This window comes from Anabas testudineus, chromosome 19, assembly GCF_900324465.2.
Source record: "Anabas testudineus chromosome 19, fAnaTes1.2, whole genome shotgun sequence".
Taxonomy (NCBI): Eukaryota; Metazoa; Chordata; class Actinopteri; order Anabantiformes; family Anabantidae; genus Anabas; species Anabas testudineus.
In genome coordinates this window covers 13,596,433-13,622,339 of record NC_046628.1, presented here as the reverse complement: position 1 = coordinate 13,622,339, position 25,907 = coordinate 13,596,433, and the positions used below count along the sequence as shown (strand labels likewise).

The window sequence follows — 25,907 nt, the reverse complement described above, 5'->3', positions numbered from 1 at the left end:
CTCACAGATGCCTGTTTATGTACAGGTTGAACCATAGTTCCTGTTAATTGTGTGCATGTGGGTAAATTACAACTAAGAATGTGCTAGTAAACTCTTCAACCCATTATCAAGCAACTGTTTTAATTAATTAAATGTCATATTCTGTCAAGTTAACATTATAAAACCACTATCATCAAATGAAATCCGCCTCTGACTAAAATATGAAGGGTTTATTTGGGAATTTTTGTGTCGGTTTTTTCGGGGGCTTACGTCCACGCAAAGACGGAAGTGGGCAGGAGTGAATCATCTTTCTTTACGACGTGGAGGAACCGATCGAACAGATCACCACATGTTGAATCAGGGCGTTGACTGAGCTGTTGTCGTACATCAGACGACTCCTTTGCACACCGTGTCATTCGCATCCAGTGTTGAATCAGCTTTAAAACCGCATTTTACGAACATTTTAGTCATTTGTGCTCAGGCGCCGGACGCGCTACCTAACGGGGTCTTTCCCTCCACAGGAAACGGCAGCGACAGTAAACATGTGCCCAACTAAACAGTTTAAAAGTCGCCGATGTCACTTTTAATGTGATAATTGATGACACTTTATTGTTGGTGTGTCCTTTTGTCTTAACTATTGACACATGCTTCACCCCCATAGTCAAAATGGGCTCTGGTAAGTGATAGAAAATTGTTGTTGTACCACGTGACCTATTATTAAATGCGTATTAATTATGTTTACAGCCGATGGCTAAATACAGAATAGTTTGAAGTTTAATAGGCGTGGGTAAATGCTTGTAACAGGTCAGTCTGTTTAGCAGAATATGCAGTTGTGGATCCTTAAATTTAGGTAAAAGTATAAATACAACACTGTAGAAAAGGCAACTTCACTGACTTTAGGGTTTTAGGGAGTATGTATATACGTGGTATATATGTGGTATTGAGCTTCACTCTACCTTCTATTTATTATAATATCTCTGCACACATCATTTGAGTTGGAAAAAATCGATAGAGTGATATTTTACAGCTGGAAGTTAAATACCAGGCATATACAGATCAGCCACAATATTAAAAACATCCAATAAAAGCATTTTGTTCTTTGTGGCCAAGCTGAAGTATTATTTTAGTCAGTTTTCAGCCTGTGCCATTTGTTGATACTTTACATAATAATTATACAACATGAAAAAAAAGGCAAGTAAATATATGATAGCATGGGTTGTATGTATATGTAGTAGAAAGGGGCCAGAATAGACATAATGCCTGATTTGTGGCTACACAAGCTGTGATGCACTGTGTTAGTTGGGGGCCAAATTTTTCCCATGCTGACCCCCGCATCAAAAGTAAAAGTATGGGCTAAAGATTCATCTTGTCTTTACAGAGGTGTGCCCATTCTGTGGGAAAACCTACAAAAGGCTGAAGAGTCACCTGCCACATTGCAAGGCAGCAGCAAACCCTAAACCGCCTCCAGCTCAACATGATGTCCCAGCAAAACAGACATCATCCACTAATCTGACTGCAGCTTCACCAGAAACGGCACCAAAGGGAAAGAAGGCCATTCAGACGCCACTGCTGACAATAAATCTTCAAAGAAATACGAGTAAGAAAGGGTCTGCAGCATCTGCCAAACAATTCCAGTCATCAATACCAGCAACGTCTTCATCAATTCCACCATCAGCTAATAACAGAAAACAGAAGCTGGTTGATCAAATTAAGATGGGCAGCACGCCTTCCTCTGCTACTATCTCCCTCATCTCCTCTCCCCCTCCTGTTTTCACTCATCCTAAAAATAAGAGTCTCCGTGCGTTAATAGAAGCTGCAAAGTCCAAACAGGTTTCTGAGGAATCACTGGAAAGAGCCAATTCTGTGTCAAAACAACTGCTTTCAGGATCAGCTTCCTCTTTATCAGATTCACCCAACACCAGAACTGCAGCACGAGCAGAAAGCCACATAAATCCAGACAAAGACAATAAACCCAAACATGCCTCTACAGAGAATGTACCAAAGATGAAGAGGGCTGGAAAATCTCTTTCCAAACCCAAAAATGCATCTGACTCTCTGGATGCTAATATAAATGAAACTAGCGTGGAGAGTGAGGGGGAAATGGAGGATTTATCTGTGAAGTTACTCATGAAATCAAGAGGTGGTCACCAGGGCAGGATTACCCTCCAGGATGTTAAAGCCACGTTAGGCAGACCTAAAACCACCAGTAAGTCCAGCACGAAGAGCATTGTGCACCAGACTGAAACTGCTGATGACCTCAGCAGCAATAGAAACATGGGTACTGGTGTCAGTGAAGTAAATGTTCCAGCAGAGAGGAGGATAGAAATTCTCAGTTCGGTAACAGCTAAAGCTCTGTCAGACCAGCTACCCAGCAGCAGTTCACAACATACAGAGCTACAGTCAATTAAGAAACAAAGTTTGAAGTCTGAACAAGCATTTCTATTCCCTCTGCAACACGAGGCTTCCCCTCAGCCCAAACTAACCTCTCCTGCAACTCCCCTCCTCTCCGGCCATCTGTCATCTCAAGCGAGCCAAGCTGCACCTCTTGCACATACAGTCAGCATGAGTGAGGGGTTAAAGGTGAGCCGTCACATGACAGGACTCCTGTCAACATCACCAGCACCCACTCTCATTTCTAGTCCTCACCCTTTCCTGCTTGCACCACCTGTGAGGGTGGAAATGTTGAAAGCCGATGAAGGATTGACAAAAGAGAAGCTGCAGCTCAACGTGGGGAAGCAAAACACCGCTCACGGCCGAGCAGAAGGTCAGTACCAGACACAGAAGTGAAGGGCTGGGTGTCACCTTGGACTCTACAAAAGCATGATGCAACAAACAAATACTCAAAATAGGATAATAAAGATAATTTTCTGTTGCCCAAACAACATTTGGCACGCTGTTGGCAACTGCAACTGTTGCCTCCATAATTAAGATTTTTGATTTTCTGATTCCGAGTGGCCTGACTGTGTTTGCACATTTAAAAGCTTTAAGAACTTCTGCATCTTTAATAAAATTTGGGGTTTTTTACAGTGAGGGTTTCATAGAAAAACATATTTGTATTTCTTAAAATGAGGTCCTGAAAAAAGCATAGTTTTAGTTTCAGTATCAAGACCCGGGTCTCAAATAAACACTAGTATTTAAATTTTCAGTCCATAGCCAGATCTAGTGAAATGAAAGAGGATGTGTTTTGAGTGTCTTTATGTGCGTCAGTGCGTTGATTCCTTGTCGGTAACATGAATTGCAGGTGCTCTGACACAGAGGCCTCTTGGACAGGTGAGACTGAAGGAGTTACCCGAGTGGATGATCTGCAAAACCCCCAGAAATCCAAGAGATCTGGTGAACATGGTGCAAAGAGGTCAATGTCATACACACAACACATATACAAATACATGTATAACTCACAGAACACACATCTGTGTATTAAGTGCTTGTAAGCAATTTAAAAGGCTGACACCACTCATGTATGCAATTAGAAGCTGAAGCTAGCAGTTAGTTAGCTTAGCACTTAAGACTCCAGTAAAGAGTCTTGACCTTAAAGGACGTTAGTGCGGCCTGCTAACAAATAGTCTGAGTAACTCTCCATAAAACAATAAAAACAATCCCAAAATGAGATATAACATGTTAATTAGTAAGCTTTGGAGGTGGAAGTAGGTGGATTCTGTTACCTTTGGTCAGAGCTAGGTTACTAATTTCATGTCTTTATGCTAAACTAATCTGCTCCTGCTTCTTGTTTTTAGTTCACCTGCATGGATTCTCTGCTTTTTCAGTATTTTAATAAGAAAGTAGATCCTAGCTGCTACAATCCTAAACTGCATTTCTCCTCTTCACTCCTGTGCTTCCCTCAGGCTGGCAGTGGTATTACAGGAGATACATCGACGTGAAGAAAGGTGGTGTAGGCGGACTGGGCATGCTGTTAGCAGGATACTGTGTGCTCAGCTACATCTGGAGTTACCCTCACATAAGTAAGTGTGTGGACCACTGTCAGTGTGATGGGCTGCGTAGGTTTGGAGCTAACTGGGAATGTTCCTGTGTGTTTTTTCTTTCTCCTCAGAGTGTGATCGCTGGAGGAAGTACCACTGAGGTCAGGAGAAGGTGTTTAGACAAGTGCGACACTATGAGTAAACAGCAGCTGTTGTCAGTACTTCACAGAGCCGGGCTTTCTGTTTCCCTCTTTCTGGTCTCTATGCTAAGCTAAGCTAAGCTAACCAAGTGCTGGGTTTAGCCCTATATTTAACAGACATTAAATATAAGAGATGAATTACAAACTTATTTATGAATATGTATTTATCTTATTTAATTTGCTATATGTCTTGTTTTAATTTGGAGTGGGAAGCTTTACTTTAGATTGTGACTTTTTCTGAATCATTTTTTTGGCTCAGTTTCAAAATGAAAATAGTTTCAGGTTATGAGAAGAGGAATCACTTGACGTGTTTTAACAGTCTCGCTGTTTGTCCCATGAGCTCCACTAGATGTCATTGTTGGCTTATGTTACCAAGACCAAACCGACTGGGCAGTCAAATATTTGCTATGCAGAGTTTTCTCAGCTCCTTTGTGCAGAGGCATTGGTGCTGGGGGGGATTACTGGTGTCCAACAGATTTTGAGCTTGATAAAAATCTTACTCTGGGAGCCTTGGATGTAGAGAAACATGAAATCTGAAACACCCTTACACACAATCTGCAAAAAGATTGTTATCTGTATAGCAGAGGGCCAAGACCGTTGCAAAAAGCTTCTCCTGTCACATGATGTCATTATGCATGCTTAGTGTGTCAGTGCCAGTATGTGAACACTCACAGAATAGTAATGGAGGGACACTGAAGGAGGTTTTCAGCCACACTGGACCACATTGTTATTGTATTCAAAATCAATTTATTGTTGACTCTCCTTGCTGCTGTAGTGAACACACATTAGCTACAAATGAAGAAATGACAGTATTTTTGTACCAATTTTTCCTGAAACTGCTTTTTTTTTCCTTTTTGTGGCCAACACAATAAAAAATTCTTGTGTGTTTTTTTAACATTCCTTTTTTTTCCTTCATACAAAAATTATAAATATTTTGTGTTTCACTTTTCATTTTATACAAAACAACAAACTATACAAATCAAGTGAGACAAAACAACAGTGAAAATGAAGGCAAAAAACAAATATCTGTACTGAAAATAGTGGAGGAAAAGCACAGTATGTTCCTTCCAGGCTCTCAGACAATGAAATGCACCCAGTTAACACAATGTTTTACCCACGCTGAACATGCCTCTACTTGCAGGTCTAAAACTAATTTTCCTCAGATTTAAACAACTTGCAGCAACCACGTGAAAGAGTACAAACTTTACCTGATCCTTACAAGTCATTAGAGATTTCCATTCAAAGCAGAGTTTCTCAGTGCGCACTGGCAGATATAAGAGGTCTATAAAAACTGATGCAGAACTACAGCAAGTCCGCAACGGCCACTGGCACTCACAACATAAAAAACTACATGTGCTCTCCATCACCCCATGAAAAAAGGCCTTCAGTCTGCTCCTATAGCCTGTTAGCAAACATATTTCACAGACACATTTATAAGAGAAAGGTGACAATATCCAGAATCAACCCCAGGAGCATTTAAACACATTTAACCTAAGCTTTGGTCCTTTGTTGGGTTTGGGAGAAATCATGCTTCTTGCTTTGACCATAGTGCAGATTTCTGTAAATCTGTCCACAGAAAAATGTTACTCCACAAACGTAATGTGGCCAATAATCATGTTAAATTTAACTGTCAAGTTACGGTTTGGCTCCAAAATTCAAATGAGCCCGAACACAAACCATTTTAGGAGAAGAGCTACATAAGAAACAGATTTTAACAGTCACAGAGAAATAAAAGATCTGAGGGTGATTCGGGATGAGACTACACTCTCTCCTACTAATTTTGGTTGCGCTGCTGAGAAGGAAAATAAAAACAGACTGGAAAGTGAGAAAAGCATCCTGGAGTGTGAGTGAACACTTAGGAATCATATCATGGCAATCGAACAAACAACCAAACTACATGAAAACGTCAATACAGAGCAGCGTGTATGCAGATTTACAAACACAGTGATAGAGATGTCAAGGTAGTCAAGCATAGATAAGAGAGATATGATCAAGATATGATTATATGCAGAAGGCAGACAAATGTACAATCAGTGACCCTCCATGGTCATTTAGACTAATGATGGTGTCGTTATTTTCACAAAGCCGGGGGACACATCACAATGAACAAAACAGTCATCTCTTTTTTTTTTAAATGTCATTTCTAAATTAAGAAATAAAAATCTAAACAAGATAAGCATACTGTAACGTATCTTCCTCAATCTGAGGATTTAGCTCCCCTGACACAAACTGAAATGATAAAAGTGGTTGAGACTGAAATGTGTCTGTGTCGGGACTGCATACCTTTAAGGTACAAAAGAAAAATGCCAAAGAAAATGTGACTTAAGCACAAAAAAAAGCATCGCTGAGTACAGTAACACTACTATATATGTCTATGTGACTAGTTCGACAGGTTTTTAGTGTGATTAAGAGGTTTTCCTCGTTGCAGGCAGCTGAAGGCAGGTGGATAGATTTTGGTTCTGTTCCAAAGGTTCACATTCTGTTTAGCCAAGCGTATGCGGTACATTGACGAGAGCCACATATTCATATAATTCCTGAAATAAGCAAGAGTACATTTAGTGCAATTTGTCTATGTGACTGTGTCTCTACCGAGCTTCACCTCTGAACCATAATCTACGCATTGTACTAAAGCATATGTGCATGTTTGTAATTCAGACAGGATATGAGTGAATAGAGCTTCTTCATGTAAACACCTCAAAATAAAAACCTAGATTAGGCACAGAGTCATCATTTTGCCCCTACTCCTCATCTGTTTTTCAGCATAGGTAGCGAGGGTAATCAACTGGCACTGACAAAATATGAATGGTGTGACTTTTGTGAAGAGAGGAACGCTCCAATGTTCAAGCTACTGAAGTCTCTACCCTTGTGAAATCATATTAAAATAAACAAAACATTTTCTTCTGTTAGTCCATTGCATTGCACACATTCCCGGATCTTTATAGGTAATTATAAGTGCCGGTGTTCATCTTGATGGAGTCACTGACTCCTACATCGTGCCTCAAAGAAGAAACAAAAACAAACTAATTACATGCTACATGGCTGCAAAAATTATACACCTGAAAGGAGAGTTAACCTCTCTTCACAAAGGGTTGTGGGAGGATAAAACAAATACTACAAGAGGAGAATGTGAGAAAAACAATGTATGCACAGTCAAAATCAGTCTTAACATTCTAAGATGCTGTTGACTGCCGCCTCTAGAGCAGAGTCTGTGTCGAGGTGAGGAGGTGAGCTGAGCCGAGGGGGGTACTGCGGCTGGATCGGTTGGGAGGAGGCGTGGTGTGACACCTGGAAATGGGTCTGTCCTCCTGACGGTGCTGCAAAAGGTGATGTGTTACCTTGGGGGTAACTATTGGTAGCAATGTGGCTGTTGTTGCTGGCACTGCTGGGCCCGTAGCGTTGCTGGGATCTCTTCAGTTCCAAGACACTCTTGTTTTCTAAGAGTGGAGGGTGAAGTCTTTCTGCTGCACCTGATCCTACAGCTCCACCCCCTCCTGGATCCCCATATCCAGGCTGAGAGTCTGTCCTGTACGGTGACTCTGTAGAGCCGCTGTGTGACTGAGTCCAACTACAGCTGGACTGAGTGGGAGAAGGCTCCTGGAAAAGTTTGGATTTCATCCCACAACAGAAGTCCTCCAAGAAGCCATCTAGGAACAAGAGAGGAAACATTTTTGAACATCCTTTTGTAATAAACAAAAAACCATGTGGTTTTACTGTTCCTTTTATATTCACCTGGATCCACTAGTACCATGCGTTTGTCTTGCGTCAGGTTGCTTCGTTCCTCTTGGTTGAAGGTCCTGTCAATCATCACTAATTCTGATGACGGACTGGAACGCTACAGGGGAGGGAGAGGCATCTTGTTAGTCCTGTGCGACAGGAAAACCAGTCCTGTATGCAACCGTTTGCACATGTATGTGCTCACCTCAGCTTCCACCATTAGCAGTCGTCTGTATTTGTTTACCATGGCCTGGGTCCGATTCAGCACCTGAGTTGCAACTATCTCAAATTCTTCATCCACTATAAACAAAAGATGCTATAAGGAAAAATTCTGCAAACACAACTGTACTTTAAGAACATGAACACACAACACTTGAGAGCTAGGAAGGCAAATTATGGATCAAGCTAACAAACTGAGGGATGTACCCTGTGAGAAGTCATCCTGACAGGGTGGAGCCCCCTGGAACACATGGTAAGGGAGGAGTCTTTGCAGTGCATCGTCAATTGAAGTGAATTGACGACGATCTGGAGTGTGCACTGCAGCATGGTCCTTCCTTAACTGTTGTAAAACCCTGATGAAAAAAGAGACACACTCCTTAAATGGCTGGGTGACAAACACCGAACAACACTGGACAAATATAAAAAATATAACCCCCTATAAAAATAACACTGAAACTCACATTCCTCCTTTTGTAAGTGGTGGGAGGGCAGGCCTCTTCTGTGCACCAACCTGCAAAAAGGAAATTTGAATAACAATGTTGTTTTAATACTACCGATAGCAACACGATGCAACTTATATCCAAAATATACACTGGCATGTATGTTAAGCAAGTGAGGTGCAGAATGAGTGATATACCTGAGTGGTTAGCATTGAATCTTGTGTCATGGTTTTCATCGCTGAGAGAGATCACACAAACAACCTCATTAGGTCACAGTTCAGCACACCACATTTAAACACATCATACAAATAATTAATGCAACTCCAGTCTTTGTTACCATGGATGCTGCTGAGCTGTGTCTGTTTAAGGGCTGGTGATGAAGAATTCTGAAAAACAGCGACATGTATCAGTCAAGGGTGTTGTTTTCAGTTAGCACATACAAATGCAAAAGCACTGTAAAAATAAATTAAATAGCACAAGTAACTTGCAATTATACCTGTCTGAAGTCCTGTTCTTGTGTCATTGTACCAGGTAAAGGGGACAGTGAAGTGCAGTTCTGGGTTTGAGTCACTAGAAGGCGCTGTACAGGACTAGCTGACAGTTGGCCTTGACCGCTGAGTCCCATTGTTGCTGGGTCGACCAAAGTCAGCTGCCCAGGAGTGCATGACGTCTGCACAGGGGCAGAACTCACACAAGATGCTCCTGTCCATGTTTGAGTTGCACCCCCTCCAACATGACTTCCACTGACTACTCCTTGATTCAAAATTAGCTGAGCCCCAGCTGGTGCAGCAAAGTTCCGCCCGGCAACAATCTGCACCGTGTTCTGACTGGTAATCAGGGCATTTGAGCTGGGGTCAGCGGGGCCATTGTGCATGGTGCTGGCTGGGTTAATTGGTAAAGAGTTGGGCAGCAGGAACTGTCCAGGTGGTAGATTTGTCTGGGCCTGCACTTGTTGCTGGTCCAGGGGCGACTGCACTACAATGGAGCCATTGGCCGTGTACGGTCCACCAGTAACATTGTTAGCATTTACTACATTAGCCATTGTGGTGGGAGTGGGCTGAAGACCGAGGCTGTAGACTGCCTGAGTCCCACCTTGAAGGGGTTTAGGCTGGATAGGTCTGACAAGAGACTGGGGCCCTGCTGAGCCTCTCTGAATGATGATGTTTTGAAGGGGGATGTTCTTAAAGGGTAAGCCGACTTGCCCCACCTGCCCTTGTGTAGGGGCAAATACCTGCCCCCCTGTTGTGGTCCCTGCTGCAGCTACAGGTGCCCCAGGCCTCAGTACAATCTGAGGACTTCTCTCCAAGCTGCTCAGAGTCATCACCCCGCCACCTGCACCGAACGAGCCCAACACCTGGATGTGCTGGGCAGAGCCATTGGAAAGCTGAGACACTCCTTGCAGGAACTGGCCTGTGGGAAATGCAGCTGCTGCTGTGGTAACTACCCCCACTCCACCTCCATAACCCCCAGAAACCAGCTGAGAGGTGAAGGGAACAGGAGCTTGCACTAGAGTAGGAGCAGGCTGTGTGTCCAGCAAAGCCTCCTGGGCCAGTGTCTGCTCCGTGATGTCGGCCTCCAGGAGTGACTTCTGAAGGATGTCAAAGGGCTGATCCTCTCCCCCAAGATCCATCCCGCCAGGAGAGCTTCCAGTCCCCAATTCGTCCTCAATAAATGAAAGGCTGCTAGAGAGCTGGAGGCCTGCCCCGGCTGAATCCTCACAGAAATCACCCATAGAAGAAGAGCCATCCTTGAGGCCACTGTTGGAGCCAACCTGAAGGAAGTAGGAGACAATGAGTAGAAAGTGAAAAACTGCATGAAAGCTGCATTTGAATCTTCTTCTTCTTAGTGTTTTTTTACCACCCACACAAAAAAGGGTCTGTAAAAAGTATGTTTTTGTCTCCTTACAAAATATTGTCCAGTAGGATAGTCAGATATTTGTTCACCAATAACTTAAGCTGAGCAAACCATAACACCAAAACAAAGTAAAAGTAAAACTCAAATCAAAGGTAAGCACAGGTACACTCACTGTGTCACTACCAAAGAAGGATCCATCTGAACCATAAGCTGCATTTGTCACATCATCTTCCTCAATCTGTAGAAAGTAAATAGAGTTAACTTTACATAACTATGCAAATGAAAGTTTTAAGGAATAACTGTGAATACTTTTCATAAGACACTTACCGACTTGCTGTTGCTGCCATGGAGATAATCATTTAATGCATCCACATCTCTAAAAAGGGGCAGAGAATATACTTTTATGGGTCTAAAAAACAAAAATCTATTTTCATTTAAAAGCTTCACACACGTGAGTAGCAGTAGAATATGTTGAAGTTTTAAGAATAAATCTTGTGTGAACAGGAAATAAGTTTAACTTCCTCAATTCAACAACAGGAGCTGCAGCTTAGATTTCATAGAGAAACCTTAGTATTGCCCAACTACTTTTTGAGTGGCACCAATGTAAAGATAGGGGGCCCTAATGTGAATTGTCAGGTGATAACAAATGTCAGTGCGCCTATTCACAAAGTCACAGTATAGCTGTGATGTCAGTGCGAGTTTTATAGCGTTTTTACCCTAAAATATCCAGAAGACGGCGATCGTCCTCATCATCCATGACACCTGAAAGAGCGTGGAAAGATACAGATACAGACCAATGATTGAGTAAGCCATATCTGAAAGAATCAAACACTCATAGCTTTATTCAAGTGAAAATATTAACGTTTTTATTCTAGGATAGGATACTTGGTGTGAGTTATGTTAGTAGTAAGGACATCTCACTCACAGATTTCCAACAGGAAGCATGGATTCAGTCATTTAACACTCTTTTGTGTCTGTTGTAGCAGGTTGGGCTGCAAGGTGAGAAATTGCATTTAATGGGATTATAAAATTACGTGTGAAATACAGAATGTGGAAGTGTTGGAGAGGGAGGGAGGTGAGACACAAAGATAGGTGTGAAGTTGGTGGTGAGGAAAAGGGGGACATGTTATTCACTGTATAAGTACGGGCAGAATGGCCTTCATCTCCTCCTACAGATGCTCGACTCTGAAACACAAACTCCCACCCATCACACTTCTCTGCTGTCCCACATTGGTTGCGTTTTGTGTCTACTACAGAGAGAAAATGGCCATTTGAGTGTCAATAACTCCACCCTGCTGCATTTCTACTTTAAACAGTGGTTTGAATTTCTACACTGTAAGAGGTGCTGGCTTAACGTTGTGTCAGCCAGCAAACGTATGCAGCCATCTGAGTAAAAACGGGCACAAAACAAACGAGCCAGTGAGCATTTATTTGATTCAGCACAGCAATGGTCAGTGAGTGTTTGGGTATCTACCAATTTACTTCAATATGTGCACCAGGACATAGTAATTCTTTACTCACTAATCCAATAGTTGCATTAAATGCTTTGGTAAAATGTGTTGTACTTCGTTAACATGAAGGGGAAATGTCAGCTTTGTGTACCTGAGTTTGGGTAAAACTGCAATGCTACAAAATGGCTGTTCCCATGCCATAAGCTGTCTTTACAGCTGAGCCTGTTCAGACTCCATCTTTGATTCAGGGAGAACAAAGACTGTCAGGGCTGCTGTGGAAAACTAATTACACTACGACGTATTTAGGAGCAAGTAAATATGCTAAAAGCTAATTACCATCACATTAAAAAAATGTATACATGTTCTGGGCAAGTGGAGAGTTGTATTTTGTCGATGGCGTGGACATGCTACAGGCAGTGAGGGCTTCTGTGTCCTTCAAATGTGGACATATTAGAAATGAATGTGAGGAAATGTGCGAAACGAAACGAGTAACAGGGACGTTTAGTGTCAAAGAAAACGCTCCAAATTAAATTTAAATTAAATTAAAATAACAGGACTTCTTTTCCTCTTAACTACACAGAATATTCAACCGTGAAATCGGACACGGAGGCTAACGTTAACAGTTAACGACCGATCTAACGTTAATAGAAAAGACAACACGACGGAGCTAAACGGACAAAAACGATGGTTAAAACGCACTCGGTTTAAAAGTGGGCATACATTTAGATTGAGGTTGCTTAAAAACAACAAACTCTTTCCAGATATTGGAGTATTTTGCACATTTTAGAGCTCAAATTCGCAAATTCGTGTCTCCGAAATCCGCCCTAGCTTGAATGCTTCGACGCAGCCGGAGCTAGTCCCTGCTGCGGTCCCACCACCACCACCACCGGGGCTCTGTGCTATCGCTGTCGGGGTTAGGGAAACCAGCTAATGTACAGCTCGCAAGTTTTATTTCCAAAAATAGACTGAATCGACGGGACGAAAATCGCATTCGAGCGGCACCAAACGCCCGTCGTCCAGCCTGTGGCTGGGCGCTGACGTCCTCTTTCTTTCTCCGCTGGGCAGCCTGTCGTGTGCGGTGTATGCGGCTCATCCGCCAGCACGAACAAACGTCGCATTTATGTCGATACACCCGAAGCGACGCGCGTCAACCAGGGGGACTCTGACTCGTCCAGCCCGGGTTGTGGCGCTCCTGTCGCCGGCGAACATTTTTAACGATAAACACCGGCCTGGTCTGGTTAGCTAGCCGCGCTGTCGACGGAGCCTGTCGGAGGGGGGAAAACGTCGGCTGGACTCCGTCGAAAATGCTAACGGACCAAACTGCGTCGAGGCATAAATATTTATCCCGATTAGCATAACATAAAGACGAGTCGAAGAGGCGAACCCAGTACTCCTTCCTCACTCCTCTTGAAACCCAATATCTCCATTTGGCAACTTTTAACTCGCTCCCCCCTCCTTCTCCTCCTCCTCCTCCTTCTTCTTCTTCTCCCTCTCCCACTCATATGTCCTGTCTCGCTGTCCCTGCTCTGTCTCGGATGGATTTTCCTCCGCTCAGACTCTCTTCCCTCCCTGAAGGAGGCCGTGTGTGTTTTTTCCTTGAAATTTTTATCACAAAATTAGAATACACTCAAAGGGGACTCACCGTCATGAAAGACCAGGGCCTTGGCGACGGGGTTTCCTCGCCATCACCGCACGGGTTTGTCGGGGGGGGGGGTAGCGCACGGAGCGAGTCATTAGCCCCCGAGCGGCTCATTTGAATAGCGATAATAAACAATTAAACCGCTCCGCATCCATCAGTCATCACGCGTTTGTATCAGCGGGACTAGCGTTTTTCCACATGTTTAATAAAGAGTGTGCCAGCAGCAGGATAGTTTATGCCACACCTTGACGGTGCCCAGGTAGTTACCTGCCAGGTGGCACTTCTATTTGTATTGTATAACTCACATGGAGAGGCAATAATGTCATAATAACTATATAAGTGTTCACCCCTGTGTTTTAATCGTGTCTATATTTAGAGGCTTTATGTAGATACGTGGGTGTATTTGCTGTATTGCTCTACCTGACCTGCAACTCTCACCCACTTTTTTAAGTTGCTGTATTTATATGTATATAAATCTTTAGTTGTTTGTTTTATTTTATACATATAATGGATATTATTTGTAATAATAATAATACATTTGTAAAATGTATTATTAGTAGAAGTTTAAAGTGTAATATAGTTAATATATTAATAAATATAATATAATATAGACTATTATAGTTAATAGTCACCCCTGTGCTTTAATCGTGTCTATATTTAGAGGCTTTAGATAGATACGTGGGTGTATTTGCCACACAGAACCAAGCACAGGAGCTTTTTTTATTGCTCTACCTGACCTGCAACTCTCACCCACTTTTTTAAGTTGCTGTATATATATATATATATATATATATATATATATATATATATATATATATATATATATATATATATATATATATATATACACACACGTTTTTCATTCTTTTGCAGCTTACTCTTGTTTTGTAGCTGTTGTAATAATTGAATTTCCCGCACTGTGGGATCAATAAAGATTTATCTTATCTTAAAGATTTATCTTATTTTATCAAAAACTGAGAAGAGATGACATAACATAAACATTTTTGTATTCAAATCGCATGTATAAATATACCAGCTCACGTCCATATGGCATGATCTCATGTCTCATGCTACTCATTATAGTTTTAATGTGTTGCGTGCTTTCTTGTGTTTGTGTTATTTTATATATATATATATATATATATATATATATATATATATATATATATATATATATATATATATATATATATATAGTGTTGTGTCTGAGTATCCACAACAGTTTGTAGTGTCTGCATCATTGACAAAAACCCCAGGGAGTTACTTTTAACACTTTACTACCATTATACTACTTCCACATTGTGTGTTCATGATGAATTTACCTTAATACACGAACTTTTCTTTTTTGTAAGCCACCTAACAGCAAATAAACACTTTATTTTTTAATAGGCACATCTACTTTTAAAAGATGCAGGCAGGATAATAAAACTATATCAGGTTTTTCTGACTTTGTTTGGCCCTGTCATTAATTTACAGTCAGTTCAAACTCCCACACAGTAGGTGGCGGTATGCGCGTTTTAATTTTGTACGCGATAGTCACGAAGAAGAAGAGATGACGCGATCACTTCCGCAACAACCGACAGTGCAACAACATGGACGCAGCATCTGAAGTTGAACAGGAAAATGGGTTTGCCGGTAAAAGAGGTGCCGCTAAGATACAAGAGCGACTTCAGAAACGACACCAGGCGAGGACGGATGATTCCGACCGGAGGAAGGAGACTAAAGAGAACCATTCTGTCGCTGAGGAGAAGCTCGAGTATTTCTCCAGCACTTTCAACACAGAGCGAGCCTCCATCGAGCAGCTTCTGTCCAGCTGTTCCGGAGCTGAGCGAGGTGTGGTCAGCCAGAGGCTGGAGGAGGCCACGGCCAAAACTGCGCAGCTTAAAAAGTTTCTCAATGACAGCGTGTTGTTTCTAACACAGTATGAGCTAAGACAGGCGCAGGCAGCCCTGCAGAAACTCCAAACCTCGCTAGCTGAGACTAGAGAGGAGGCTCTGCCCAAGAAAAAGTTTGCCTTCCGAGCTCGCAGTAAAGCAGCAGATAAAGTCGCGTCATCGGCGTCAGACTCACCTGACGGTGCCACGGCTGCAGGTACTGTCAAAGTGGATGGAGCTGCAGCCTCTGAGCAGTGCGGCTTCTCCAACATAGACAGTGAGTTTCTGACTAAAACATCTGAGGAGATCCAGAACCGAGACGTGCTGTTGACTCACCTCACCAACTGCAAGGTCCGGCTGTTCGGTTCCCCCAGTACACTGCACCTGAAGCACATCGACAGCTGTGAGATCCTCTGTGGGCCAGTGTCTCGTTCTGTATTTGTTGATCATTGCAGAAACAGCACCCTGGCCTTCCCCTGTCAGCAGCTGCGGACTCACAACACCACAGACACCCAGGTGTATCTGCACGTCACCAGCCGAGCCATCATAGAGGACTGTCATGGAGTGAGTTTTGCCCCATTCTCCTGGTCGTACCCCAACCTGGAGGAGGACTTTAATGTGTCTGGTCTAGACCGGGGCAGAAACAACTGGAGCCAGGTGGATGACTTTAACTGGCTCGCTGCAGGAACCCCTTCCCCCAACTGGTCTGTCATCACCGAAGCAGACAGGAAAACCAACTGGGACCCCAAGAATTAAGCTTTTATTTATTTTTTTATTTCTGCCAAAATTAAAATGTCAATCAAATGAAAGGCTGCTTCTTTCTAAATTGCCAGATTACTTTTTGTGGGAATGCACTCAAAGCATCAATGACCATTTAAAAATGAAAACCTACTAGAGAAGTATTTGATTCGTTGGAAAATGGACTCTCACTGATCAACTGCTCTATGTCTGCACAGATGGGGAAATGGCTCTTTGCATGAGTTTAAAAATGCACTAAATCATTCAAATAATAATTCACACGTAAGACTAATTACATTGCAGTTTGTAAACCAACATTTTTCTGTTTACACACAACTTAACCTTAAAGGAAGAATTCAAACATTAGCAGTGAAGGACAACTCGGCATGTTGGACTCCTTTATGTATCCTATAGCTTGTCTAATCCTTTATGACACATATATTGGTGTTAATCTAAATGTGAGACAGTTTGTATGTTACAAAATGTAAATTGGCTGATATGTGTTGAGCTATGGCTGGATCCCATGATTATTTAATTATTTATGAATTATTTTATCCTATAAAATCCTGGAAAATAATTAAAACAATACCTGTCAAACTGTCTTTTCCCTATCTTTTCTAACTCCCCCGAACATTAACATACTACTTTTACAGTCACTAACAAAAGCATTAAATTGTGTCAACATAATATTAAGCAGATTTTATTAAATTTGAAATACTAACATCTCTCCTAATCCTAAAAGTCCCATATCAGTTGGGCTCTAATTTTAGCTTTTTTTTTTTTCATTTTTTCGATGCAAGATGTTCCGAAACAGGCATAAAGGGATATAGCATTTGGGATGCGACTTTGATGGGGCCCGCTGTGCTGCAGTTCTTATGTCCAGTCACAGGGAAGCTTGAAGGAGTCTTAATAGAAGCCATTCAGGGAAATGCCTGTCCTATTATCAGCCTAAGTATCTTGCTAATGTTTGTGCCAGCCACTGTGTTGACAACAGCTGCCAAGATAGTAAGTGATAAGTTTGTCTTTGAGAGCACTTGTTGAACACGTGTTGATTAGTTTGTGTTCACATTTATACGGCCTATATTTAATGTGTGACCTCAGTTTTGCTCTTATTTACGATAGGCATACAAAAGGGGTTGATAAGCATGAAGGCTTTTTTGCTTCTGTGAATGGTTCAATGGAGTTTGATTAACTTAGCCTCGCCCGTGAAGACATCCGGTTTGTGTTAAACCTGTGGACCCCTACCTCTGAATGGATATGCACCATTATTAGCTCCACTTTCTTGTCCATGCAGACCTCAGCTGATGCCATTAGAGATCCTGGTGGGTTCGATCAAGACAACCATGACCACGTGAACGCTCAAACCAATTATGGCCTCTGGCTGCGGCTTATGATCAGGCTCATCTTGTGTAGAGGGATTTCTGCAAATTGGATCAGGCTGCTTACAGGGACTTAGCATGACGTACTGCAACTTTGAGTTTAATCATGAGGATCCTCGGCAATCCTCCACCTCTCTGAGAGAACGGAACACCGCGATTAGCCTCACCTGCGTGTTAAGGAAGGAAAACTGGTAAAAGTTGAAGAAAATTATGAAAGTTGTTGTTTCTGTCACAATGGGAGAAAAGATTACTTTGAAGAAATAACACAGCTGTGCTCCTCCAGGGTCCTCCTAGGGTTCGTCACCTCTGCTCCTTTGCTGTGGGATGGATTACCGCCTGAGCTGAGTCTCCTGTCCTGTTGGACCAGCCAGAGGAGACCCTGATTGCAAAGAGTCAGGAAGTGGAACTGCAGACATTTGAAAAAGCCTATCACCCAAGGGGCAAACTCTGGAAATCTTGAAGAACCTACTGATCTAGGTTATCATTTGACTGTCTTCTTTACAGGAAAAGACACATCTTAGGTTGAACAATGGCTTTAATGTTGGTCAAGTTTGATCTGAAAAAGCGAGTAAAGCTCGCTCAGACAGTCTGGTTCATGTACTGGTTTGCTGTAATGGCCGGTGTGCTGGTCCTGAGCATGGGTCTTTTCTTTAAGATCGAGCTACGGAAGCGCTCAGAACTTATGGACAACAACGAGAGCCACTTCTTGCCCAACCTGCTTATAATTATGGGTCTAATAACCTGCTGCATCAACGCCTTTGGAGGCAAAGTGTGCTACGACTCATTGGACCCTAGCAAGTTTGGAAAGTGGAAACCCTTGTTGAAGAACTTCTTGATGTTCTGCGTTTGCTTCAATGCCTTGTTGCTCATGACGGCACTGCTGTGTTTCTTGATGAGGATCCCGCTGCAGTTCACCCTGGCTGAGGGGCTGAGGAACGGCATGAGGTTCTACAAGGACACGGACACACCGGGACGCTGCTACATGAAGAGAACCCTGGACCTGATGCAGATGGAGTTTCGTTGCTGTGGAAATGACAACTACAGAGATTGGTTCGAGATTCAGTGGGTTAGCAACCGCTACCTGGACTTCAGTGCAAAGGAAGTCAAAGAGTAAGTGACAAAGATTAAAAGCCAAGTTCCTTGTGATAGTCTGGAAAGGTTAGAGGTCAAAAATATGTGACTTAACAGTGAAATGACTAATTGGTTCAAAGGCATTGTTGCTGAACCTCAGTGTATCAAGACAGAGACTATTGAAGAACTTCTTTACAAAGTTAAAGTTCAGTAGTGGATTTGAGGAGGACGTAGGTCAGAGGAGGTGTATTAGTCACTTTCATCCACTAAGGATTAACTTTACAGAAATGGTGACAGCAGCAAGTAGTGACTGGGACTTGGCACTGGGGGCTGGGCAGGTGTTAGAGGTTACTAGGCAGTTTTATGGATAATGTTGGGAGAAGAGGTTTAGCTGATTACAGAAAAACTTACACAGGGTTAAATCACACAAGTGGGCTTAAATGTACAATGGTCCAGTTAACCTGCTAATGTCTACACTAATTCTGGGCAACAAGTACCAGTTTGTTTTAGGAGGACAATTGTGACAATTTTGAGCGTTGGCCTTTAATCAGAGTTTAATCTCCTGGATTACAGATCGATGTCCTTCAAGAATCAGTGTCTTGTCCAATCAGTAGACAACATGGCAACAGTCCAAGGACAGCACTGTCCAATAAAACAATTTGGAGAATTTAAAATCATTATACACACTTGTTGACAGATTATTGTAATACTAGGGAGGTGGCTAATGGAAACAACTGTGATATCATTACAGGCCTCTGTTAATGGATAATTTAAAAGTTGCAAGGAGTTATGTTTCTAAGCTTTTCATTTAAAACAAATTTTAAATGCTTATCTTATCCATACTGAATTATCAGTACAGCCTTATTTCAGATTAGTATTGCCCACTATTTTTTCAAATCTCCTATATACTGCAGCATTTCCTATAAGTTCTGTGGTATTGACCCATTATTTTGGAATGTAGGTTTTTCTGGAAACAACTGATCCATATCTGACCTCCTCAGGTCTTTGTGATCTAATCACACTTGTCTTTCCATTGACCTACAACCATCAATCACAGATAAGATCTGTTTAAAGCCAACAACTAATTTATCTAGTAGAATTGAGGTTGGGGCCTTAATTTAAAATTGTATTTACGAGTGGTTTTACTCTACATTCTGTACCTTACCAGTGATACACAGAATATTTAGGATAATGCAATAGAGATATAATGAATTATTTGGACTATTTGATCACTTCATTCAGAAGCCACATGCTGCTTTTCTGCAGATTTACACAACATACTAAATATAAAATATTTAATGATAGAGGTTTCTTTAGTTATCATAGTACAATACTGACTGATGTACAAATACAAGGTGCTAGATTACAAAGATACAAAATATAATGAACACAGTAAAAACGAATACAGAGCTAATCATGTTTAATTAATGTTTAGGTTCTGTTAAAGAGTTGTTGATTCAATGTCAGTGTTTAAGCTGCTGAAAGAAGAATATGTGCTGTTGTATTAGATTATGTTATTATTGTGTATATATATGTGTTAAATACATCTACAGCACAAACCACAACATCAAAAATGATCTCCTCCCTGTTGTTGTTCACTGACTTTAATTTGAATCATCAGCTAAAAAGATAAACTGTTATATAACAGAAACATAAATGAACTTGCAAATTTTACTTTAAGCAATGTTGGGCCACTCATACTACAAATATATATCATGGCAACATCCTCACCTTCAATCCCACCACACATTCACCTGCAATTCTTTATAACGTAACACTAACTTGACATTTGGCCTCTTCCTCTTAGCCGCATTGGGAGCAACGTGGATGGTCAGTACCTGATGGATGGAGTCCCATTCAGCTGCTGTAACCCCAGTTCACCCAGACCCTGCATCCAATACCAGATGACAAACAACTCCGCTCACTACAGCTATGACCACTACACCGAGGACCTCAATGTTTGGAAGCGAGGCTGCCGCGATGCTCTGCTGTCCTACTATGGAGGGATGATGAACACCATTGGAGCTCTGGTGGTGCTGGTCACCATGCTGGAGGTCAGGGCCACAGAAGCACAGACACAAATACGCATATATTCTTTCTATCGAGTTGAGTTGCATTAGAAAACCTACGGTGGGTTGGTGGGCAGTGGGTTTCTCTGTTTTGAAGATGGGGAAGATGTGCAGATTCCGAAAGAAACAGTTACTCTTGTAAAACTAAGAAATACAGTTTGAGATGTGCAAAGTATACATTTAAAATCACTGTTGTTTCTCCAATAAGTTTTCTAGTACAGCATCTTTTGTACCCTCATTATGCTTCACTCCCCTCATTACTGCCCCCAGAGGCCAGAAAATACCTGCTGGTACTTGACGGAGAATATTAGTTGTCATGGGTGAATTGTTTTAGGCTGCAAGGGATAAGAAAGCCCACTCTCAAAGAAACCAACCTCTACAAGTGACACAAAGTGAGATTTATGCTATCAGAATGCATAAAGAATAAAAAAGGAAATACATTAGAAATAAGGACAAAGTTATCATGGTTAACTTATTAATTTATTAATCAGTTATTTGGATAACCTCGCCACACTAACTAAAGAGCTGCACACAGCAGCTTCCCAGAGCTTTGTAATCAGAACCATCCAATCACAATATATCCGATCATTATTTTACTATCAAATGTGAAATTTATTGTGTTATTAAGACATACAAGACACATAAATTACTAAGTCTTGTATAAGTAGTTGGTTAAATTCCCTATAACTTTCAGATGGTGTCCATTCAGGGTTTAAGGTTGTGTGAGTTGCTCATTGGTTATCCTGCAGCTTTGATTTCCTGGTAAACAAATATCTCGGTATCAGTATCATAAGCGTGCACCTTGAACCCAGATTTCAGGTTTCATCAGATGACTAAGAAAATCATCTAGTGTCAAAGAGAACACAAACATTAAGCTGCACACTGAAGTAAACTAATTAACTAAATACATTTTCAAAGTTTTGGTGACAACAAATTGCTTAGCTGTTTTCCAGTAAAATAATTCAAGTCAGGCAGTGAGAAGGTATAAACACAACAACAAGTCTTGACCCAGTTTTTCTATCATCCATTACTTCCTTCCTTTTGTGTTCTCTCCTTACTACCCCCCACCTCTGCTGTCATCTGTATCCTCTTACTGCAGCTCCTTCTCAAACAACTCTATCCTCTTTACCTAAATATCATTGCTCTACTGTCAGGCTACCCTCCACCACCTTTTTGTAGTTTGCCTGCAGTATCTCACCTGTTACTTTCCACCCAAAGGTTAATCCTACAGCAGCCAAATGGTGTTTCCCCTCTATTCAACTCTCTCCTCAGCCTCTGCTGCCAACATCTGTTGTTGTTGTTGTTGTTAGGGCCCAAACAATGTGCCCTCTATTACAGGAAACAGTAACAAACATGCACAGATAAGGACAGATCCTGGAAGTCACTGAACATCATATAGACAACAGCTCCATCACAGAAATCCTGCAGACAATACGTTGCTCTAAAAACTTGGATTTACGCAATAGGCAGAAGCTAATCAGGCGTGCAGTCAGAGGAATCCCGATTTAAGAGTAGTTATGTAAGTGTCTCTATGTTGACACAGATAGAAATGGAGTAATAGGTTAATCTCAAAGACAGACCTACTTCCTGGAGCCAGAGCTCCTGATCTGAAGTCACCATTCACAGTAAATTACTGCGCAATGTTTCTAATGGCGTCTGTTTTGTTTGTCTTCTTCATGATTGAGTAGATTTTGTTGTCCTGTACATATTTGTGTTATTCATCTCCTATAAAGGATATTCAATGTTAATAGATAATAATAATAAATAGAGCTGCAACTGTTATATCTTTTTTAATTGCTTTATTGCTTTATGAAATCATCTGCAGGAGTTCTTGATTAATGAACTGCAAATGATAAAAATTAATTGCTCATTAATTTTCTGTTGATAGACCAATAGATTAAACCACTAATCGTTGCAGCTCTAACCCAAGACTTTTCTAAGAAATGATCAGAGTGTGTATTTTTTCCTGTCCTACTCAGGTTGCTGTGACCATAGGCATGCAGTACGTCAACAGCTCTCTCTCCACCTTGGCTAACCCAGAGGACCCGGAGAGTGAGAGCGAAGGCTGGATCCTGGAGAAGACGGTGAAGGAGACGTTCACTGACATCATGGCCAAAATGAAGGCGATGGGCAAAGGTAGCAAAGTGGAGGAGGGGGGTGAGGCAGTTGCAACCGTGAGTTGAACTAACCCCTGCTGCAAAAACTGACATCACACCTGGCTGAAGAGGAGAGGAAGGGAGTGTGTGAGATTACTATTTTTTTCTACCAACATTTATTACTGTATTTAGACCTACACATACACATTTGGCTGGAACTCCTTTTAAATGGACTCCTCACAAATGGACTCCTTGCATATATAATACTGTATATTTATACATAGAGAGATTATAAGTAGGATGAGCAATGTTATGGCTATTGCCCAACTTTTCCATCACAGAATACTAAAAACATTTACTGTTTTTGTTTCTGATACTGTGTGGATCCAAAGAAAGAGCAAACTGATAATTGAATTAAATGTGACACGTATTGAGAACTGTCTGATGCTCTGCAATCAGAAGTAAGTATGTAAGTATATTGTTGTATTGTCAGATAGTGTGGCAGGGATGGTGGCTGCTATGCACCCCCACTCCTATTAAGCCAGAGATGCAGATGGAAGATATTCACAGCCCAACAGTGTTTTATTTTTGTTGACCTGTCGATAGTGCTTTGGAAAATAAATTAAACCTCCAACTCACCTCCTCTTAGACTCCAGTGCACCCTTCCCCACAGTGAATGCTGGATAAGTTCCTGTAATGGAGTAAAATTATGAATTGAATGAATCATTATGAATTATGCGTGAATGTTGCAGCACATGGTTAAAGTATGAGGCATGGGAATCCTGCAGAGAAGCATGAACAACTCCCCAACCTGTGAAGGACGACCTGTGAAATTGGCAGCTAAATCTTGGCTCGTGACCCCTGTACTGTACTATCTCAGATCCGTTTTGATGTTTCCCTTGTGCATTCAGTGTCTGTATATTTACACAAACGTATGTATATTCTAACACCTGGGTTGCTGTCTTTGTACATAGTGTAGAAACAATGAAAACAATTGAACTTTTTTAAAATAATGTAATTAAGCTAAATCTTTTATTTAAATTCATGCTATATTTTTTTCCATATGATGTTTTGGGTCTGTTTAGATAAGAGATTATTCTGATTGTATAACTGAATAAAGGCTTTTAGAGATTTGATTGGACAGTGAAATGATGGTTTTGTATTGTCTTGACCTTGAGATCAGGAGGTGCTGCATGCTGTGAGTGCCACAGGGTTCCCGATTAAGTCAATAGGATAAGGGCAATTATGGCATTACTGCTTTCACATGGACATGGGATGACTCTTCACATGTCCAACGCAAGGACGTGTGTATATCTGTAGACTGGAGGTGGTGGGGAAGGTGGTTGTTTTTATTTTTTTAGTTTTGTATTATCTTATTGAGTCGCAATCTGACATTAAATCTGCTAAAGAGCGAGCTTAGACTTCTGAGGCTCAAATCCTTTGATCCCTTATTGAGAAAGAGCAACAACAGTACTGTACAGTATTTATTTTTATTTATTTTTATTTTATTTATTTATCCTTCAACACAATCAACTATGAAGCATGTGTATCTGAGTTAAGATTCATATAATATGCAAACCCCAGACCCGATGAATGAGGAGTCATGATATCAACAGCAGCAGCCAGTATCAAAATCAGCAGGAAGAACAGAGAGGCTAGCTCTGTGCAGTATTTTTGTTCAACCAAAGCACATAACAAGTGCTGAGTAGATAAGAAGCATAATCAGCTTTAGATTAGCATGGCCCCTCAACCAGGTGAACAGGTGATGTCCTGCCGCGGGACGCACGTCACAGAGACACAGACACAAAGCGACAGAGAGAGAGTAAAGATCAGAACAAGATCAGAATGTACGACATGAAAGAAAACACCGTAAAACAGGACACAGCGTAGGAGGTTTCCACAAAAAGTAGCAATTTTGCATGTACAAACTGTACTCAAAAAGTATTTAGACTCTTTACTCAAGTAAAAATACCCATACCACAATGTAAAATACTTTATTTAAACTATTCAAACATACTTAAATACTATTTTATACTGTATTCTAGCATTTGTAAGATTATATTTAATGAACAGTTCATAGTTTTTGTTTAAAGTTTTATCTGTAAAAGTTATAACTAAAGAAATCACACAAAGTAGTGAAGTAAATACATTATTTTCTATTCAAATGGAAAATAGTACAGATCCACGTTTCAATTTACAAAACAGCTTCTCAGCTACTGTCAGAAACACTTTTGTTTGGTGCATTTCTAGAGAAAAATGTTGCATTCAACCTCACATCAAGGCTCCTTTCCAATCCGGCACTACTCATAAAACATAATCGAAGAACATCTATAGAGTCCATTTTTAACAAGCTGCTCTCTGCTGGTGACTGCAGGTAACAAACTGACACCAAATTATTCTGCTATTGTTTGAATGTTTTCCTTTAATGCTCTGCATCTTTTCAGTGACAGCCTTATGTTTCACAAACTTATTCTGTGTCTTTGAAAAAAATGTGGAAACAGTTTGTGCCTCTGTGTGAAGAACTTCAGTTCCATTAAAGGTCCAGAAGGGGGTGTCTTTCCACCAGTGAAGATGAAGCTGCTGCTAAATATTCTGTCCTCTCACATGTAATTGTGTAAAACACACAGGTAAAACCCAGTTTACTGACACAAGCAGACAAATCCTCACTTTCAACACCAAAATCATTTGTTCAAATATTTTACACTTTGTAATATAATTATTTTCATCACTGACTAATTATTTTCTGAATAACTCATCAAATGTTAAACTGCAGAAAGAAAGGAAATGAAAAATTTACTTAGCAGGATTAGATTTGTCTATTTCTCAAATGAGAACTCCTACTGAATAATTTCCCATTTAAATAAATGACTCAGTCTTAACTGCTCTAATTAATTATGATAAACATAGTAACACTAGTGTAATGCTAATTATTACTCTAATGATTTGTTAATGTTTTAATCACTTACTCTGTAAGATATCAGGACGTTGTGCAACTAAATACTTTTTCCCCCATTGCCAATTAATAAAGTATTACTCTTATTACTAAAAAGTCAGAAACCAGTGAAAAATGTCCATTCCGTGTCCTAAAATCCAAGGGGACGTCTTTAGACGTCTTCCAACTTTAAGGCTTAAACGATTAATGTTGAGTTGTGAACGATTCATCTGATTCATCAGAACTCATGTTAACTTCAGACCAGACTTTAGTTTCTAATGAAAGCAGCCTTAGTAAACAGATACATACATGGACTCAACTTTGACCTTGAGGTT

General features: G+C 41.0%; 4 protein-coding genes across 4 annotated transcripts; 3 read left to right on the top strand and 1 right to left on the bottom strand.

Moving 5' to 3' along the window:
- Positions 1 to 330: 330 nt before the first annotated feature.
- Positions 331 to 4,991, top strand: si:dkey-21c1.4 (uncharacterized protein C17orf80 homolog). Its single transcript, XM_026352171.1, has 5 exons — positions 331 to 655; positions 1,358 to 2,743; positions 3,221 to 3,331; positions 3,822 to 3,938; positions 4,028 to 4,991. The coding sequence occupies exons 1-5, from the start codon at positions 646 to 648 to the stop codon at positions 4,054 to 4,056; spliced, it is 1,653 nt and encodes a 550-aa protein (XP_026207956.1). The 5' UTR covers positions 331 to 645; the 3' UTR covers positions 4,057 to 4,991.
- On the bottom strand, positions 4,824 to 13,455 carry bicral (BRD4 interacting chromatin remodeling complex associated protein like). Its single transcript, XM_026352170.1, has 13 exons — positions 13,417 to 13,455; positions 11,249 to 11,315; positions 11,040 to 11,085; positions 10,651 to 10,699; positions 10,496 to 10,561; positions 8,966 to 10,240; positions 8,807 to 8,855; positions 8,667 to 8,707; positions 8,491 to 8,540; positions 8,237 to 8,382; positions 8,016 to 8,110; positions 7,826 to 7,928; positions 4,824 to 7,740 (listed from the first exon to the last, which is right to left on the bottom strand). Exons 3-13 carry the CDS (start codon positions 11,078 to 11,080, stop codon positions 7,259 to 7,261), a joined length of 2,397 nt encoding a protein of 798 aa, XP_026207955.1. The 5' UTR covers positions 11,081 to 11,085; positions 11,249 to 11,315; positions 13,417 to 13,455; the 3' UTR covers positions 4,824 to 7,258.
- Positions 13,456 to 14,647: 1,192 nt separating this feature from the next.
- On the top strand, positions 14,648 to 16,073 carry tbcc (tubulin folding cofactor C). Its single transcript, XM_026352173.1, has one exon. It carries the CDS (start codon positions 15,006 to 15,008, stop codon positions 16,041 to 16,043), a length of 1,038 nt encoding a protein of 345 aa, XP_026207958.1. The 5' UTR covers positions 14,648 to 15,005; the 3' UTR covers positions 16,044 to 16,073.
- A 1,840-nt stretch (positions 16,074 to 17,913) lies between these two features.
- On the top strand, positions 17,914 to 23,776 carry prph2a (peripherin 2a (retinal degeneration, slow)). The gene is made up of 3 exons (XM_026352174.1): positions 17,914 to 18,514; positions 20,283 to 20,529; positions 22,524 to 23,776. The coding sequence occupies exons 1-3, from the start codon at positions 17,934 to 17,936 to the stop codon at positions 22,725 to 22,727; spliced, it is 1,032 nt and encodes a 343-aa protein (XP_026207959.1). The 5' UTR covers positions 17,914 to 17,933; the 3' UTR covers positions 22,728 to 23,776.
- The last annotated feature ends 2,131 nt before the right edge of the window (positions 23,777 to 25,907 follow it).